The following is an 18,767-nucleotide window of genomic DNA, read 5'->3' on the forward strand; positions in this document are numbered from 1 at the left end:
CTAAAAACCATTACTTTCCAGCGCTGCCGCCTACCCCCACTGACTCTATTAGTGGCCATTTATCACCATCTGTCACCGCAGCCACGTTACCAAAAGACAAATGGATCACTCTATTCAGCAACGACGAGAAATTCGAGAGAACGTAAGTCAGAGTCAGCTTAGAACTATGTATTTCCCAAGAAGCAAGGCAGAGGGGAATGCGCTATCACCCCCTGCATCAGAGAACAAAAGGATACAGGAATAGTGACTAGCCTTCACCTACAGCCCAAATTGCTATGTACGATACCTCAGTACTGTGTTTGTTGGCCGTGTGGGTGAAACACGAGGGAGACCATTTTTGTACATAAAGGTATCAGTAACTGTAGCCCCGTACCGGTTGAGAATTGCACCCATGTTGATTCAGCATTGTGTACTCAAAAGCGGCCCTTGAATCACCTCAGGTAGTGCGTCAGATCTCGGGACACCCTGTATACAAACCCGAATATATACAGGTAAATACAAATCATTCTTTATTTACCGATTAGGATGAAAATACGTTTGCAGCATTTTCGTCTCGTAATATTGTCCTGCGTTAACAAGAATAGTCCTTTATCTTTTGAATATTAGGTAAAATAATATGAGTAACGTGTGACAACGAAGGTCGAGGAAAAAGTCAGACTGCCAAAAATGTATAGAATATGTGAGTGTGGTGTGTGGTGTGCGGTGGAGTGGTTCAGTGGCAGTGCTGGGTGGAGTGGTTGGAGTGTGGCCTGTGGTGGAGTGGTTCAGTGGCAGTGCTGGGTGGAGTGGCTGGAGTGTGGTGTGTGGTGGAGCGGTTCAGTGACAGTGCTGGGTGGAGTGGCTGGAGTGTGGTGTGTGGTGTGTGGTGGAGTGGTTCAGTGACAGTGCTGGGTGGAGTGGCTTGGAGTGGCGTCTCAAGCCTGCCAGCCGGACATAAGCCATCCACAAACGACGTCTGAGCGCCGTCTGGGTCAAGTCTGTGTCCAAAGCGGAATGCCTTAACATCTTCTCTGCGACTAACTTATATTTCATTCCCACTACCTCCAGACGATTACATTTAACCGGGAGGCGATTTTTCGATCTGGTTGAGTTAGATAATACTTCAGAACTCCGCTTTAGTCCTAGAGATCCATGTAACTTGAATATGACAGTGTAGAAAATCCTTTGAAGAAGAATAAAAGAGTTCATCCAGTTTGTATTTACACTCAGGCTCCTATGACTCACTCTCAGCTTAATAAAATCGCCTGGCATTAACGCATAATCCCAGAGTTTACCCGATACCATGAGAAATTAATGCGCTAATGTGTTGTCATGTGTATTTCAATTCAACACACCAGAAGCATTGGTGTGCCTTCCTTTAATACCAGTAAATGTTGCACGTCGGTGAAAAAATATAGATGACACGACGATAGGAATATGCAACAGAAAACAGAAACAGAAGCAACAGTATAAGATAAGGATAAATATGAACAGTGTAACCTACAACAGAAAATCAGGAAACGATATCTCTGTCTGTTTATATAGCCAGGCGCCATATTCCTGTAAGGGGTGGCCGTTTGTCTTTTGTTAGTCGTTTTACTGGGAAAGGCACTAACCCTCCGCCAACCCTCTTGTTGATACGTAGGGAATACATATGGGTTCGTTATATGGTTACCACCCAGCGTTGTAAATGGTATCAAAGACTGGCTAGCATTTAAAGAACAAAAGATAGCTTAAAGGAAATAATTAAAACTGAGGAAATTAATACATGAAGGAGGAGATAGTATGATGAGTAAAAAAAAAAAAAAACGGAAAAGAAATTTGGGGGAAGGAAATGCGATCCAGTTCGAGTATATATGTAAAATAAGTACGAGTGAAAAGAATATAAAAGCGTCATGTAAAAGAGAGGCAGGAATTGAAAATGTACCACTGTCGGTTGGAATATCATCAGTGCCTGGAACACACCGTCGACGCAAATATTGTACATTCGGAGGCAAAATTTCTGCTTAATTTTTCACCGAATTTACTTTATACTCTCCTCCCTGACACATCACACTGCATCAGAGAGAGTCGCCATCGTTTAGCAGTGAAACATACCAGGCCTCCATCGTTTAGCAGTGAAACATATCAGGTCTCCATCGTTTAGCAGTGAAACGTACCAGGCCTCTATCTATTAGCAGTGAAACATACCAGGCCTCCATCTATTAGCAGTGAAACATACCAGGCCTCCATCTGTTGGCAGTGAAACATACCAGGCCTCCATCTATTAGCAGTGAAACATACCAGGACTCCATCTATGTGCAGTGAAACATACCAGGTCTCCATCTATTTTGCAATGAAACATACCAGGCCTCCATCTATGTGCAGTGAAACATACCAGGCGCCTCTCAGTTTAGAAATATTAGCCAGCAGTGGGAGGAGGTAAACACACTGCGACTGCATAGTTTGGTTTAGTTTCTGGCCCCATTCGTAATTACTGCTGGATAGCGATTTATTTCTTAGGTATCTTAGATGTTAGGCTCTTAGATTAGTTTCTTTATGCTCCTCTTGAATTCGTCATATCTATCTATCTTTCTGTCTATCTATCTATCTATATTGAATGGTCGGGATCACTCTAGCATCATTTTCCAGGTAACTAAGGCGATTTTTTTCAGGTGAGAATGAGCATAAGATTCTGAGTGTTAATGAAAGACAATACAAACGAAGCGCAACAGAGGACGTTACATATACAAACAGATTTCCAAAAGTTTGTTTATAATATGTAAGAAAATACACCTTTTTGCAAACATCTTTATCTCATATGGAAATAATCACAGCCTAAACAGGCGAGAGGGCACGTTCGAACTGTTCTCGCACCTTGCCGTAACAGTGGTCAAAGCCGAATAGAACAAGCCATTTGTGACGTGGCTGTTTCGGCGTCTGGTAGTTCTGCATCCGCCTTCTTGTCTTTTTTGTCTCCAAGTATCATTTTAAAGGCCTAAATAAATAATGTGAGAATGTGATTTTTGAGATATGTGGCCCAGGTATATGCACAGTAATTTTCAAGCCAATCAGCCAAGAAATAATGGTGTGAGGCCGTGATAACCAACGTTGGCAAGAAGATGAGAACACCAAAAAGAAACAGAGAGAAGGCAAAATATTTTCTCATTGTCAGTGGTAAAAACCAGCTGATAAAGGAGAAAATGTGGGACGAAAGAAAAACTGAGGAAAAATGAACTAAAGAAGCAGACAGACAATGTAAAAATGATATCAAATTTCAAGAAAGGGAAAGGAAAAATGGAATGAAAGAAATGCAGACCCGGGGCGTTTTGCGCCACAAAACAAGGATTATGAGAAAAAGAAGAGGACGGAGGAGAGCATACAGCGAGAAGACCATGTAAAAGCTGTAAATAGATTCCATGAAATTAGACCAATTCTGGGTGGACTACATTTTACGTTTGCAAAATGAAACAGACGTAGTTTCACAATGTTCATGAGGGAGGATGGCTTGGATCGGTGGGAGGGAGTGGAAGTGAATGGTGATAAGAGTGCTACAGTGCTTTTGATGCAGCCTCTCTGAATGAACTCTGCAACAGATGGAGTGTCAAGATTAAAACACCTTGTCTGTAGCGACGTTCTGGGAGCTAAAGAAAATCACCTGCATCAGGATGAAGTATAATACAAGTTCCTTTTTCTCGGCCAATCGGTTAACCTTGATAGTTTTTAGCATTTTTCGCTCTCTAGGTTTTTCTTGATCATACAAAAATTGCTTGGGGGTATCTGAGCTAAAATGCAAGGTATTTCAGTGGAAGCCAAAAGGTTAAGGAGAGTAAAAGCAGAGGAACTAGAGGCCCCCCAAGGAGGGAATCACACCAGCCGCGAGCCGATACATATCTAGCGCAGCCCAGAATATGACCTTGACCTTTACCTACTACCACCAATTTCTAACTTGTAGTAGATTTTCATCCCTATTACACACCTGTAAATTTTTTTTTTTTTTTATATCTTGAGCCGTTGCGAAGTTATCGTAGTAACAGACACGCAGCCCTTGACCTACTTTCACCAATTTCGAACTCGTAGGAAACTTTTAACCCTGCTACACGCCCGTAAAATTTTGTGATGATAACTTGAGCGGTTGCGAAGTTATCGTGGTAACAGACAGACAGACCTTGACCTACTTTCACCAGTTTTGACCACGTGATCGTTATTATTTTTTCCTTGTACACATCTGTAAAATTTGTGATGATAACTTGACCGGTTGCGAAGCTTTCGTGAACACACACACACACACACACACACACACACACACACACACACACACACACACACACACACACACACACCAGCTTCACCATCGCGGCTGGTAAAAAATATCAGGAGTCTCGAGAATACCTGAGCCTCTCACAGGGATGAAGTGGAGGGAGAGTCGTAGCCGGCGCCTCCTCCGCCCTTACCCGTGACGTGAACAATACAGCGAAGATACAGGTTTTCTTTGGCTGTCTACTACAGAGTGGGGAAGGAATATCTAAGGCTGAGATCTGGCCAGACACTTCATCTGCCTTAACCCAACAGTGACCTTGACCTGACGCAATGACGTAATATTAAACCCGTCCTTTCACTGACCTTCACCTGACCTGCTATTTGTCGTGATCATAACCTCACCTGTCACTGACCTTCACCATGACCTGCCACTGCCCTTGACCGTGAACTGACCCACCAGTGAGCTTGATGGTAACCTGACGTGCCACTGACCTTAAGCTGGCCGAGGTCGTCCTTCCTCGCCAGGTTGCACACGGAGAATTGGACGGTGTCGAGGTGGAGACGCTGTGAGAGTTGTCGCTGGAAGGAGGCGTGGCGCTGTGGCACTGTGGGGAGGGTTGTCTGGCGTGGCACCTGAACCACCAGATATGTGTTATTACTTTATCTCACCATGCGGCACCACACCCCACCACACCACACACTGTCTCTCTACCACTGCACCTTGTACTATCGTTCTCCCTCTGCACCACATACTGTAATACTGCATAACGCACTATCATTCTACCTTTGCGCCATATACTCGTATTATCACTCTACCTCTGCACCACACACTATCACTCTACCTCTGCACCACACACTGTCATCCAACCTCTGCACCACACACTGTCATCCTACCTCTGCACCACACACTGTCATCCTACCTCTGCACCACACACTGTCATTCTGCCTCTGCACCACACACTATCATTACCTCTGCACCACACATTATCACTCTATCTTTGCACCACAACACACTATCATTCTACCTCTGCACCACACACTATCACTCTACCTCTGCACCACACACTGTCACTCTACTGCTTCACCACACACCGTAGCCATCACTGTACCATGTCGTTATACACTCATTCACTACCAAATCACACCCAGTTATTACATCACACTGTCCACCAAAGCACTGCTCACCACATGACACCATCAGTTTCTATTGTACTATCATCACATCCACTGCACACCTCACCACACCACACCACATCACTTCAAGCAGCCTCACACCATAACACTGAATCACAACACACTGCAACACTTCATCATACCCTAGAGCACATCACACCACATCAACGTCACACACCTTACCCAAGCGTTCATCTCTTCATCCCTGCTACAGTCCCAGAGGATTATAGTCTTAGTGAACCCCTTGCATAAGTTCGTTTCCCACCCCACCTCCTGCATATACCCACAGGCATTTATATATAACTCCACACACACACACACACACACACACACACACACACACACACACACACACACACACACACACACACACACACACACACACACACACACACACACACACACACACACACACACACACACACACACACACACACACACACACACACACACACACGGAGCAGAGCGGAATCAATGACGTTCACCTATTCGGCACACTCACATACGTCCACACATACTGCACCCACATACATACATACAAACATACATACACTTGAAAGCAATAATCGGTATCCCCAGAGTAAACTATCAACGGAGCAGTGAGTAGCCCATTTATTCTAGAGAAAAGCAAACTCTAGGAGTGTGAAAGTGTGGGTGAGTTTACGATGAGATGACGGGCACAGGTGAGAATGACAGTCGTTTCTCACCTATGCATTTTCTTTTTCCGTACTGGGGATACCAATGATTGTTTTCGTTTAAATAGGTATATATAAAAGCATAATACTGTATACACGTAAACACACCACATCAACATCCTCACTTATTTACAACCACATTGCCACATACATACAAATATAATGTGTATACGAATGCATACGAATATATCATACATACATAACTTCTATACAAATTCATACTGACACATACATACATACATATTTACAGACACACATACCTACTCTTTCACACTCCCATAAACCCACACTCACCCACATACATACATAAATACATACATACATATATTTACCTACATACATGTCTGGTTCATTTTGAGAGAAGGATAGGAATGGGCGGAAGGGAAAAACAGGGAAGAGCCTCAGATCCCTATTTCTCTCTCATACATACACATATACATACCTACATAGTAACTTTCATGCACCCACACTCATCCATACACATATATTCATACATGCACTTACATTCACACTGACACACACACATACACACCCATTGTCATTCAGCCATATACTCCCTAATACTACACCCCAGGGCCTCATCCCCTTATCCAGACACCCCCTTGCTCCACCACCACCTGCCCTTCCTACATAATATCATTTTACTTTCATCCTTTCTCTCTCTCTCTCTCTCTCTCTCTCTCTCTCTCTCTCTCTCTCTCTCTCTCTCTCTCTCTCTCTCTCTCTCTCTCTCTCTCTCTCTCTCTCTCTCTCTCTCTATCAGTCCATCTTCATCCCTGCTTCCCTTTCACTCCATATTTCTCCCCTTCCCCTTTCGCTTCATCCTCTCCCTTCCAATCTCCTCTTCCTTTCAGTCTCCCTTTTACTGTACTGTATATTCTTCGCTTCCTGTCTATCTCCCCGACTTATCCTTCCTTTCACTTGCCTTCCCCCTCTCTCTTTTCATCACACACACACACACACACACACACACACACACACACACACACACACACACACACACACACACACACACACACACACACACACACACACACACACACACACACACACACACACACACACACACACACACACTCTCTCTCTCTCTCTCTCTCTCTCTCTCTCTCTTACCTTCTTGTTGTCCTGCGGTATAAGCTGTTCCTGGGACACAGAGCGGGACAGGTCTGGGAGGGAGTGGGATATTCTAACAGCCGCCTGTCCTGCGAGGTCCCCCCTCCGGCTGTGCCCCCACCAGGACAGGCCCCCTCCACCCCGCTCTATATCACCCTGGAGGGGAAAAGGAGGAAGGGAAGGGGGGAAGGGGAAACATAATTAGCCGGCTATAGAGTTACAAGGGCTGGATTATGCAACTTACCTAGGACACATATTAAGTGGACGAGACGTTGTTAATTATGTACCAGTAATTACACAAGTCAGTTCAGATGTAATTACTGCTCTGTTCACGTTACATAAGCTCTAAAAGCTGACTTGATAAGCTGGAGAGCATATCGTAGTTGAGAATAACATGGCATACACCCGACCCCATAAAACCCGTCCCCATCCCCCAGGCGAGAGAGCCCATCTCCAACAAAGGCATTTCACCCTCACCACGACCCTCACACCATTGTTATTCTGTTGTGGATTTGGTTCCTACTGAGACCACACATGTTATTTAGGCCAGGGACACGCCCACGTCTTCAGTGTTCAATATATACTTAGCCTGAAAATCTAATGTGTTTTGTCTCCTAAAATAAAATGTTTAAAATATTTTTCGTACAGTGAATGTCTGTTAACTGAACGAGAGACAGCAACACCGAATCTCCGGGGGGAAAAGTTGGAAGGGAAAAAATATAAACTGCTCAGCAAATATTTAAGCACCGTCTGGCGGGAAGGCTGAGTTTAGCTAAGAACAAATTGCTGAAGTCAGGAAAGCAGGTCAGTGGAGGCGGTGGGTGTACAGAGAGCCTGGGCATGTGTTTATTCGCCCCACATTGGTCAACATCGGCACCCGCGGCTGCTCCTCCATGTTGACCAATCACAGAGCAGATCAACATATTTTTTCAGCCCACACAGCGGCTCCCTCATGCTTCACCGCAGTTTTGAGCTTCACTGGATTTTTGAGTCGCAGTTTGTTCTGGTAAGCCAACGAACTATTTTTTATTTATTTATTTTTTACCTAAACAGTACGGGATTCAGACGGCCTTCACAAGTTTGCGTTTTTGTGGCTGCGGTGTGTGTGTGTGTGTGTGTGTGTGTGTGTGTGTGTGTGTGTGTGTGTGTGTGTGTGTGTGTGTGTGTGTGTGTGTGCCTTACCCTGAAGATGGCATTGGATGATGACTTAGCCAGGAGATAGACCACAAGGACCAAGACCGCACATGCCACCAGACCCACCGCCACGTACGCCACACCCAGACCCGCAGCAGACCCTGTGGAGAGAAGCATATCACGTTACCTCACATTACATCACTAGAGCCAACATATCCTTCCACTTCACATCACATCACATCAGATCGTATTATATCAAATCAGGTCACATACCTCACACCACATCACATTACATCGTATTGCATGACATAACATCGCATTACAACGCATCACATCACACCATACCGCACATCACACCACACCACACCACACCACACCACACCACACCACACCACATCACACATCACATCACATCACATCACATCACATCCCTTCATGTCTCGCCACGCCATATGACATCAAAGCACATTACTCCACAACACATCACATTAATTCACATCACATCATCTCAGATTATGATGAAAGACCTGTAGGAAGACAGGTCCAGTCACGTTGGTTAAGGAAGCTCCCTAAAACTTCTTCCTAAGCGATTTAGTTTGTTTACTACAATTTGCTATCGTCTTTCGTGCTATTTATATCATACTAATATCACCAATAATCTTCGTAAATAGGGTACAAAATCCTATTAACCCGCCGTATCCAGAAAAAAATCGCTAAGGAGGAAGTGCCAAGGAGACTTTAGGTGTAGGGAGGTTAGGATGTGTTAGATTAGTTAGGGTTAGTTGAAGCTAAGGGGACGTAATTTTCACCTTGTTTTTGATACTGTTAGACGAATATTTTTATCCAAATTAAGCGCGACTTCTTGAACTACAGGGATTAGATACAATTTGATTAGAATGGATGTGGTGAAATAGAAACCAGGACATAACTAGAGGGGCACTCAGTGGAGCGCATCTCTCCGACAAGGGCAACGTAATTTCCAAACCACTCTTTATAATAGGTTAGGTTTTCTCATCGCTGATTAGGGTTTCACAAAAAAATGTTTTCCGGATCCAGAATCTGTAATGCGATCCGGGTCGGTCCCAAAAGTTAATCGATTGTTCCCTGAGACATGGGCTATCTACCCACCAAATTTGGTCCAAATCTCTCTTTTAGTTTTTGAGTAATCGTGGTAACAGACAAACAGCGAGGAAAACATACTCTCATTGTCGGGGAGAATTTAGTCAAGGCAGAGGAAGTGGAAGAAGGAAATTAAGGAAATGAGGCTGCGTGTTGTGTTACTCAGAGCGGAATAAGTAGCGGCAACAGGTAAGGTATGAACTTGAGGTGTCATAAACTAGGACGGGGAGAACACCCAGTACACAGAGTTGCACACCTGACACGTGGCATGTTCAGGTGTGTGTGTGTGTGTGTGTGTGTGTGTGTGTGTGTGTGTGTGTGTTTGATGTGTGGTACGGCGAGGGGTAGAATTTCGCTGTGGAGGTGGGAATGTTGCTGCACGTGTAAGACAGAGACAGTTGCACGTATAAGAATCAGTCAGGTGCACACGTAAGAAAAAGTCAGATGCACGTGTAAGGGAAACTCGAGTGCACGTGTAAGGTGAAGTCAGGTGCACGTGTAAGTGGAAATCAGGTGCACATGTAAGGGAAGTCATGTGCACGTGTATGGGAAAGTCAGGTGCACATGTAAGGGAAAGTCAGGTGCACGTGTAAGGTGAAGTCAGGTGCACGTGTAAGGTGAAGTCATTGCACGTGTAAGGGAATGTGTAAGAGGAAGTGAAATGCTCCTTTATTGGAAAGTGAAATGCACGTGTAAGGTGAAGTCAAATGCACGTGCAAGAGAAGTCAGATGCACGTGCAGGAAGGGGGAGGGGGGGATGGAAGGCGAGGGTCACGTGCCGTACTTGCCACGTGCTTAGACGCCCTTCACCCTCACAAAACAGCAGCATCTTTCAACAACCTCCCGTAAGTCAACATCCGGATGGGTCGTCGGAGTCGGGGCCATTGTTAATCTCTCTCTCTCTCTCTCTCTCTCTCTCAGATATACGATTCGGGTCCTGAGACTCACCTGGAGAAGCTGGCCAGAAAGTGACACTCGCACCTAAAGGAGGTCATGCAATATCTGGCCTTTACCTCTGACCCCGCCTGAGAGAGAGATAGAGATAGATAGATAGATAGACAGAGAGAGAGAGAGAGAGAGAGAGAGAGAGAGGCCGTGTAATATCCATCTTGCACATGGCAGGATACTACGATAATAAAAGAACTATTAGCAATGTGGGACATAAAGAGAGGGAAGGAGAGGCAGGCCAAGAGTCTGAGAGGGAAAAACAAGAGGGGGGGGTTACTGGGGGAGGGGGACGAATGGGAGGGAGAGAGAAAAGAGGGAGGTAAGAGGGAGGAGGAGGAGGAGGAGATGGAGATGTGATGGATATAAAAGGGAGAAAACGATAAAGAAGGAGAAGTTAGGGGGAGGAAGGGGAGGGATGGAGTTAAAAGGGGGGAGGAAGAGGGAGTGAGGAGAGGTGGAGGAGATCAAAGGGAGGGGGAGAGAGAAGGACGGACAAGGGAGAGGGAAGAGGAGGAAGAGAGAGAAGAAACGGTGAAGGAGAAAGAGGGAGGAGGAAGGGAGAAAAGAAGTGAATAAGAGGAAGGAAAAGGAGAGGTGGAGGAGGTAAGAGGGAGGAAGAGGAGAGAGGAGAGATGAGGGAGACAAGAAGGAGGCAGAGGAGAGAAGTGAAGGAAGTAAAAGCTAGGAGGAGGAAAGAGAAATGAAACAGATATTACTGAGGAGGAGGAGGAGGGAGAAACGTTCGTATGAGGAAGATATGAGACGTGAGGGGGAGGGGAGAGGAGAAGCTGACGAGTGGGAGGGAAGAGAGGAGAGGAAGAGGTGTGGAGGAGGAAAAATAATAGGTGAGAGAGAAAGAAAATTGCGGAGGAAAGAGATGAGGAGACGAGAGGAGAGATGGAGAAGAAGTATGAAAGGGAGGAGAGACGAGGAGAGAGAGAGAATGAGAGATATGGAGGAAAATGTGGGAGGAAAAATAGAGTGGGAAGAGGAGGAGGTAGGAAATGGGGAGAGAAAGAGGGGAGGAGAAAGAGACAAAAGGGAGGAATAGGAGGAAAGAAATGACGTGAGGATGATAAGAATGAGGGGCGGGGGAATAGGGGAGATGTGTGTGTGTGTGTGTGTGTGTGTGTGTGTGTGTGTGTGAGAGAGAGAGAGAGAGAGAACAGATGAAAAGAGACAGCAACTGATACAAAAAGGACGCTTAAATAAAAATAAAAGAAAGACAGAAAGAAAATTAGAAGAAAGCTTGATTCCTTTCTAATACACCTGTTCCCTTACCTGGAGCTTCTGTCCTACTCATTAACGTTATCATGAAGGTGAAAGACAGCGGGAATGAGAGGGAGAGGGAGGCAGAGACGAAAGGAAGGCGAGAATGATGGAAGAGGAAGGAGAGGGATGGAAGAGGAAGAGGGGGAAGGAGGTAGGACGAAAAGGAAGAGAGAAGGGATAGGAGGAGGAGAGAGAGGTAGGAAGGTAAGGAGGAGTAAAGAGAGAGAGAGAGAGATTAAGTAAGGAACCGTGGAAGGAAGGTGAAGACGCTAGATAGGGAGGGCAGGGTGAGAAGGGAAGAGGGGAATAGGGAGGACAGGAGAGGGGAAGGTGTGTTAAGGTGATGGTAGGGTGCCGTGGCAGGGAGAAATTAAGGGAGAAGGGAGAAAGGCTGGGGCTGAGTGAGATAGGAAAGAGGGAGAGAGCTTGTGGAGGGGAAAAGTAGGTGACAATGGAGAGTTGAAGTAGAAGAGAGAGAGAGAGAGAGACTTTTAAAAACGAAACGAGTGACAGTAAATACAAATGTAATTCTAAAGATCTACTAATGGTTCTCTACATATTACATTTTTAATCTGTCAGTCTGTCTGTCTGTCTGTCTGTCTCTCTCTCTCTCTCTCTCTCTCTCTCTCTCAGTCTATATATTGATCATCTATTTATCTAATTATTTACATACCTAACTGCCTGTCTGATTGTCTGTCTATCTTAATTTTATTCTAACTATCTACCTGTTTACCTACCTACCTACTTATCTATCTATCTATCTATTTATTTACTATCTACCTACCTATCTGTCTATCTACCTCTAAGTATGTGTACAAAAACCCCTCATTTTTCCACAGCAAAAATTTATCTCCTTTCCTCCAGGTTTGTCTTCCGTTTACCTTCCAGCTTTCACTTTTTTTCCTCCCTACTGGACCCTCCCTTTCCTCCCTCCCTCCCTGCTTTTCCTCCCTACTGCACCTTCCCTTTCCTCTCTCCCTCCCTCCCTCCGTCGCTACCACCTGTTGATCCTATTAAGGCCACAAAGAAGTAACATTTTTTTATCACGTAGGAGACCGAAGCACCATCAAGCCGGGTACATAAAAGATATTCCTGTCGCGGGAGTCGAATTTTTCCCTCGTAACATCGACAAATTTGGGTCTCTGTTAGCGAGGATCCCAACACTGTATGGCCTTCTTGCTTTCAGTTTTTTGGGGAGTTGGCTGGCGATTGGCTGAGGTGCGTTTAACGGGGAAAAGAGAGGCGGCGATTGGTCGAGCGGTGAGGAAGAGGAAAAGAAGGGAGGCCATTGGTTGTCCGAGCGATGACGTCAACACTAAAGGGGATGAGGCGCGCGGGAAGGACGATTTGCGTAATAGAGGAAAGTTATCAAGTTTCAAGTGCCTTTTTATACCTAAATTCGGCGGATGTCTTTGCATTACGACCGCTGTTACTCCTCCCAGCTGAAGAAGGTGTGTACCCTCATCTTAACACCTGGTAAAATGGAGAGAGAGAGAGAGAGAGGAGGTGGAGGATGGGTGTTGTTGGTGTGGGGGGTCACGTGGTGTTGTCGTCACCGCCTGTACGACACGCCCCGCCCAGGACACACCAGACACGACAGGCATGTTGGCGTAGAGTGACACATGCTGATCTGCCCTGCCCTGTCCTGCCACCCCCCTCTCACCGTACCACCTGCCCTGCCACCCTTCCTACGCAGACACATGATTCGCCACCTACTTTGCTCTGTCCTGCTACCCTCCTCACCCTGTCACTTGCCCTGCCATTCATTCTTCACTGCCCTGCCACCCTCGTCACACTGCCATCTGCCCTGCCGCCACCTCCGCTGCCACCCATGTCTCTGCCGGGCTGTCTTAAGGGGTCGTAACTTGTCATTTGCATTCCTTTGGACGCCACATCATTCTGCCACCAGCTTGTGCCTGTCTTACCATCCCACTCTCCCCGTCGCTTGTGTCTGCCATAGCTCTGGTCATGTTTACATTCCTCTGTACTCCATTGTATCACAGTCTTCCACCTTATACCTAACAGCACCTACCTACTACTTAACTGACTTTTACCTTGCCACCTAATTATACCAAATACCTAACTGCTCTCTACCGAACCACCTGATTGCCTTCTGCCCAGTAGCTTAACTGCCTTCTACCTTGCTCCTAACTACATTGTGCCTTCTGCCTAACCACTGTCTAACTACCTTTTACTTAACTGCCTTATGCCTTGTACCTAACTACAATATGTTATCAGCCTAATCACCATCTACATAACCATCAAACTAACTCCAGCCAAACCCACCATTACCTTACCACCTTCTACTTTTAAGTTATATTCTTACCTTTTGCCTAACTACTTTCTACCAGGCAACTTTCTACCTAACCACCTATCATCTACCTGACTAGCTACCTTCTCTCTGTGTGCTACCTAACTGTGTCCTCCTAACTCTCTCCTAACTATCCCACTGCCATCTGTCTGCCCATCCCCTGTCCGTTTCTGCCATCCCATCCCAGCCTCTCACCACGCACACCCACTAAAAAAAATAATCCGTACCCCTGCGCGCGATGAACTCTGAAATGATCTGTAGAAGTGAAACAGTGTTCATTCGGTACTGGTAGTGGTTCTGAATCCTTGGTTCTTGTGTCATATTGTATCACACTACAAGGATTACGAATATTTTTTTTAGTGTGTACAGTCGCTAACGAAACTCATGTCGCCTCGTCTGCTCCCTCTTCACGAACACTGATGATTTTATTTATCCAAAGAGCTGGGTCATTGGTGCTGCTTCGGATTCACCAGACTCATGTTCGAATTGTAGGTGGCTCGGGAGGTTCGTAACATCCATCATTCAGCGATTTATTTTGCCCAGCACATCATACAATTCTCTTTACGTTATTTATACAGCTTTAAAACACTGACAAAGTTTGCACCAGTAACGCACAAGAGAGTATTCAAGCGTAATGGGCAGACTGAATCGCCAAGGAATAGGGGTTAGGGAACGTGCAGAGCCACTTAAATTACGACCCTAATTTTCAAACGCCATGAAAAAAAAGAAAGTTGGATAAACAGCCAGGAAAAAAAAAAGTATTTACTCAGAGGTCGATGAACTTACAGTGAGGCGGTGATACTAAACCATTATTTTTCTATGAACTAAAACACCTCAATTTTGGACGAATTTTTGCATGTACTGTACCTATATCGACAGGGGGCGTACTCGTAAACATAGGGAAAGAGCAGATGGAAATTGTCTTAAACGTTGTATCCTGTGTCTCAAAACGTCGGGAAAGAATGAGAGGTGATGAGGAAAGAATGAGAGGTGGGAAGGAAAGAGTGAGATGATTAGGAGAAGATGAGAGGTGATGAGGAAAGAATGAGAGGTGATAAGGAGAAAATGAGAGGTGATACGTAAAGAAAGAGAGATGGTATGGAAAGAATGAGAGGTGATCTAGAATGTATGAGAGGTGAGAAGGAAAAGATGAGAGGTGATAATTATTTTAGTTGACGTAGCTCGCCTTCCACCCTGCCTCCTCCGTCCTTCCATCAACCCTGCCGCCCACCCTGCCTCCTCCGTCCTTCCATCCACCCTGCCGCCCACCCTGCTTCCTCCACCCTTTCTTCCACCCTGCCGCCCATCCTGCTTCCTCCACCCTTTCATCGACCCTGCCGTCCACCCTGCTTCCTCCACCCTTCCATCCCCCCTTCCCCGACACCTGTAGCTCAGCAGGTGTGGCCATCAACCCCAGGTAATACGCCAAATGGAAGGTTGGGGTTCAGTGGCACCAACTCTCATCACCATATAGTATACCCACAACTTCAATGCATCACCATACTCCTTTTACTCCAATTTGGCCCAGATTTTCGTCGTTCTGCATCTTATTTCATGCATTTCAGTGGCAGAAAAAGCCAATGCTGCGGCCCTCCTTCCTTTCCATAGCACTTCTTCTTGACTAGTATCATGTGTTAATCTCTGGAAACTACTTGACACTTGATATGAAGGGATGGAAATTCTAGGCCAAGGTAAAGTGACAAGGATATAGTTAAACTGTATCAGAAATTTGCTCTTGTACTTTTAATGTGTACTAAATGGGGGCACTGATTTTGAATATTTAAAATGTTGATGAAAAACACGCTGACCTCCAGGCATAATTAAGCGAGTCACGGATATAAACGAATTCTTTAACATTCATTCGAGGTAGAGAGATACGATGGAGAGAAATAATGGGATGAATCATATTAATCGCCAAGAAAATGTATTGCTTTCATACCCACAAAGAAGAACGCTATAACAAGCCTCTAGATACAATTAGGGCTGAAGTTACTGTTACATATATAAATAGGAGAGTTGGTGATATTAAAACTATACGCTAAATACGATATATACATTCAGGGTGTTTTGTAGTGGATGGAAAGCAAGATTGATAATAATAGCATAATACTGGGTGCATATTGGAAGCATCAGGGCATTTTCTTCCCTCTTCTCATCAAAAATTTCACGCTGAACTTCCTCAACAGATTTCGTGTCGTGAGAGGCGGGCGGGAGAGGCAAGATTATTACCCTGGTATAATATTGGAACACTGATATAGCGATCCACTCATGCAAAATTACGTGAACCGCCAGTGTCTGTTTATCTATGGATCTATCTGGACACACACACACACACACACACACACACACACACACACACACACACACACACACACACACACACACACACACACACACACACACACAAGATACAGGGGGCCGTCTTTTACAACTAACAGCCCTAAGACATTGAGTATCGTCCCATGGAATAAAACGATGCCTTTAAGGAAACCTCGACGGCTCATCACAGTCACCCAGAAAGCGAAAGCACGTTAAGCAGACCTTCTCCGGGCATTCTGCAAGATGGGCTGGTCTGTGTATGAATGGCAAAATGAAAAATAAATACACCAAATCCTCCCAAAGAAAGAGGTGGGCTGAAGGAAGAAAACCATAACACAGAAAATCCCAACACTCAGTGACAGAAAAAAGCTCTCAGAAATGGAGAAACATATACTACACAGAGAGGAAAAGAATCTGGTGGAAACGATGCTAAAAAGCTCTTGGAAGACGATAACCACAGGAAAGGTATATGGAAGTCCTAAGCACGCGCCCTTGTGTCTGACTCCTGGTGGCTAACTATGGCGAGGTGAAGCAGAAGGCCAGGGCAGCACAGGGGGCGAGGTTCACTACTGTATCTACTCCCTAGCCCTGCCTCTCCCTTGTCTCTCTGTTCTCTCCTCTATGCCCCTCCCTGCCTCTCCCTAGCCCTGCCTCTGCCTCGTCTTGCCTCTGCCTCGCCTTGCTTCTGTCTCACCCTGCCTGTGCCGATATGGTGTTAGTCTAGGCGGATAAAGCACACTACACTGTTATTGCCCCGGGTTGTGGTGACTGCCAAAGAACGAGAGAGAGAGAGAGAGAGAGAGAGAGAGAGAGAGAGAGAGCACCCCCGTTGATAAATATAACAAAGAGTCCCGTAGAACAGATTTTTATTAACAGAATAGTGGAAAGAAAAATGAATGAAAAAAATATGTATCAACAGAGTAGCAGATTATAATGAAACGATAAATTACATCCCACGCTAATACTCTCCACAGGTAATGAGGGTAATTACGATTGTGTCTCTTCCGTAATGAGGTGAGGGGAGGACGTAATGTGGTCCCCATTTTCTATTTGGCTTAGCAGACATCCTTTGTTTCAGGGCCAACCTTGTTAATGTGGCCTTGTGTTGTGTTTGGTGCAGATGTGTGTGGTTGAGTTATTATTTCTGTTATTATTATTATTATTATTATTATTATTATTATTATTATTTCTAGTAGTGACAGAGGCGGTGGCTCAATCGGTAGAGAGGGGGTCTGCAGTCCTTACGGACCCAGGTTCGAATCCCGGCTGGGGCAGGGAACAGTTTAAGGATTTGAATTTCATTAAAATCAGGCTTTACTGATCTACCAGAAGACCCGCCGACATGTCGTAAAAATACCCCCGCTAATACCAATACACCAGTCCTGTATGAGACAGCCCTAGCATGTATTCAATATGGACGGTGGGTGTTAGCGCCGAAGTGGTGACATGTAGAGGTGTATGGTATGTAGGAGGACTGCTGGGCCTTGATAGCAGGCTGTGAAGCCTATGCCCAGAGTCGGACACATAAAAAAAAAAAAAAAAAAAAAAAAAGTAGTAGTAGTAATACCTGTAGTAGCAACATCAGTAGCATCATCATCATCATCATCATCATCTTTATCAACATGTCCCCTTTTCCACACCTGTGTATGGTGTGAGATAGGGTTCAGAAACATGGAAAGAGAAAGAGCTTACGGAAATGGGCCAGACGTTCATTCGCATACCATTCAAGCCCCCAGAATCCTGGCTCAATCTCATAGGCTAAATCATCCTCTTATATTTCTTAACCATAGTTATTTTATAGAGTTGGTGCTCAAAATCCTCTTATATTTCTTAACCATAGTTATTTTATAGAGTTGGTGCTCAAAATCCTCTTATATTTCTTAACCATAGTTATTTTATAGAGTTGGTGCTCAAAACTGTGTCCTCCTGAGTCCAAGAGTTAAAAATGCCATCTTAAGAGTTTTTGTGAGTCCAGTACTATTCCGTGAGAGGTATTAAGTTCCGAGTGTGACTTTCCTCTCTCTCTCTCTCTCTCTCTCTCTCTCTCTCTCTCTCTCTCTCTCTCTCTCTCTACTATAATCAACGCCATGAACTTCAGGCCCAGTCATTAATCTTGCTGACTCACATTTCACAAGCTCGCCCACTGAGAGAGAGAGAGAGAGAGAGAGAATTTGCAAGAGGAAAAACGGGGCAAAAAAAAGAAAATAAGTGTGTGTGTGTGTGTGTGTGTGTGTGTGTGTGTGTGTGTGTGAAAGAAGGTGGTGACGATGATGATGATAATGATGATGATGATGATGATGGTGATGATGATGATGATAATTATAATGGTGAAGTCCGTTCATATGGACGTGTGGAATGAGCTGAGCAGTCGTTGGTTCATAGTCATGATTCTGTACTTAAACCCACGTACGTAATCAACAGCGTCCTTGAATAGCATCTAATTACTGTAGTTAGCAACGGTAGGG

The 18,767-nt window shown here is 45.1% G+C and overlaps 1 protein-coding gene across 1 annotated transcript in view; it reads right to left on the reverse strand.

Moving 5' to 3' along the window:
• LOC145415073 (synaptotagmin-10-like) overlaps positions 1–18,767 on the reverse strand; it is a 120,408-nt gene that overhangs the window by 66,498 nt on the left and 35,143 nt on the right. The window contains exons 2-4 of the mRNA XM_080284487.1: positions 8,382–8,494; positions 7,200–7,355; positions 4,711–4,851 (exon numbers count right to left, since the gene is read on the reverse strand). Coding sequence (XP_080140613.1) covers positions 4,711–4,851; positions 7,200–7,355; positions 8,382–8,494 — 410 coding nt within the window. The remainder of the gene's footprint in view (positions 1–4,710; positions 4,852–7,199; positions 7,356–8,381; positions 8,495–18,767) is intronic.

The sequence above is a fragment of the Coenobita brevimanus genome, chromosome 101 (genome assembly GCF_032717465.1).
Source record: "Coenobita brevimanus isolate Jiangsu-jjx chromosome 101, ASM3271746v2, whole genome shotgun sequence".
Classification (NCBI taxonomy): Eukaryota; Metazoa; Arthropoda; class Malacostraca; order Decapoda; family Coenobitidae; genus Coenobita; species Coenobita brevimanus.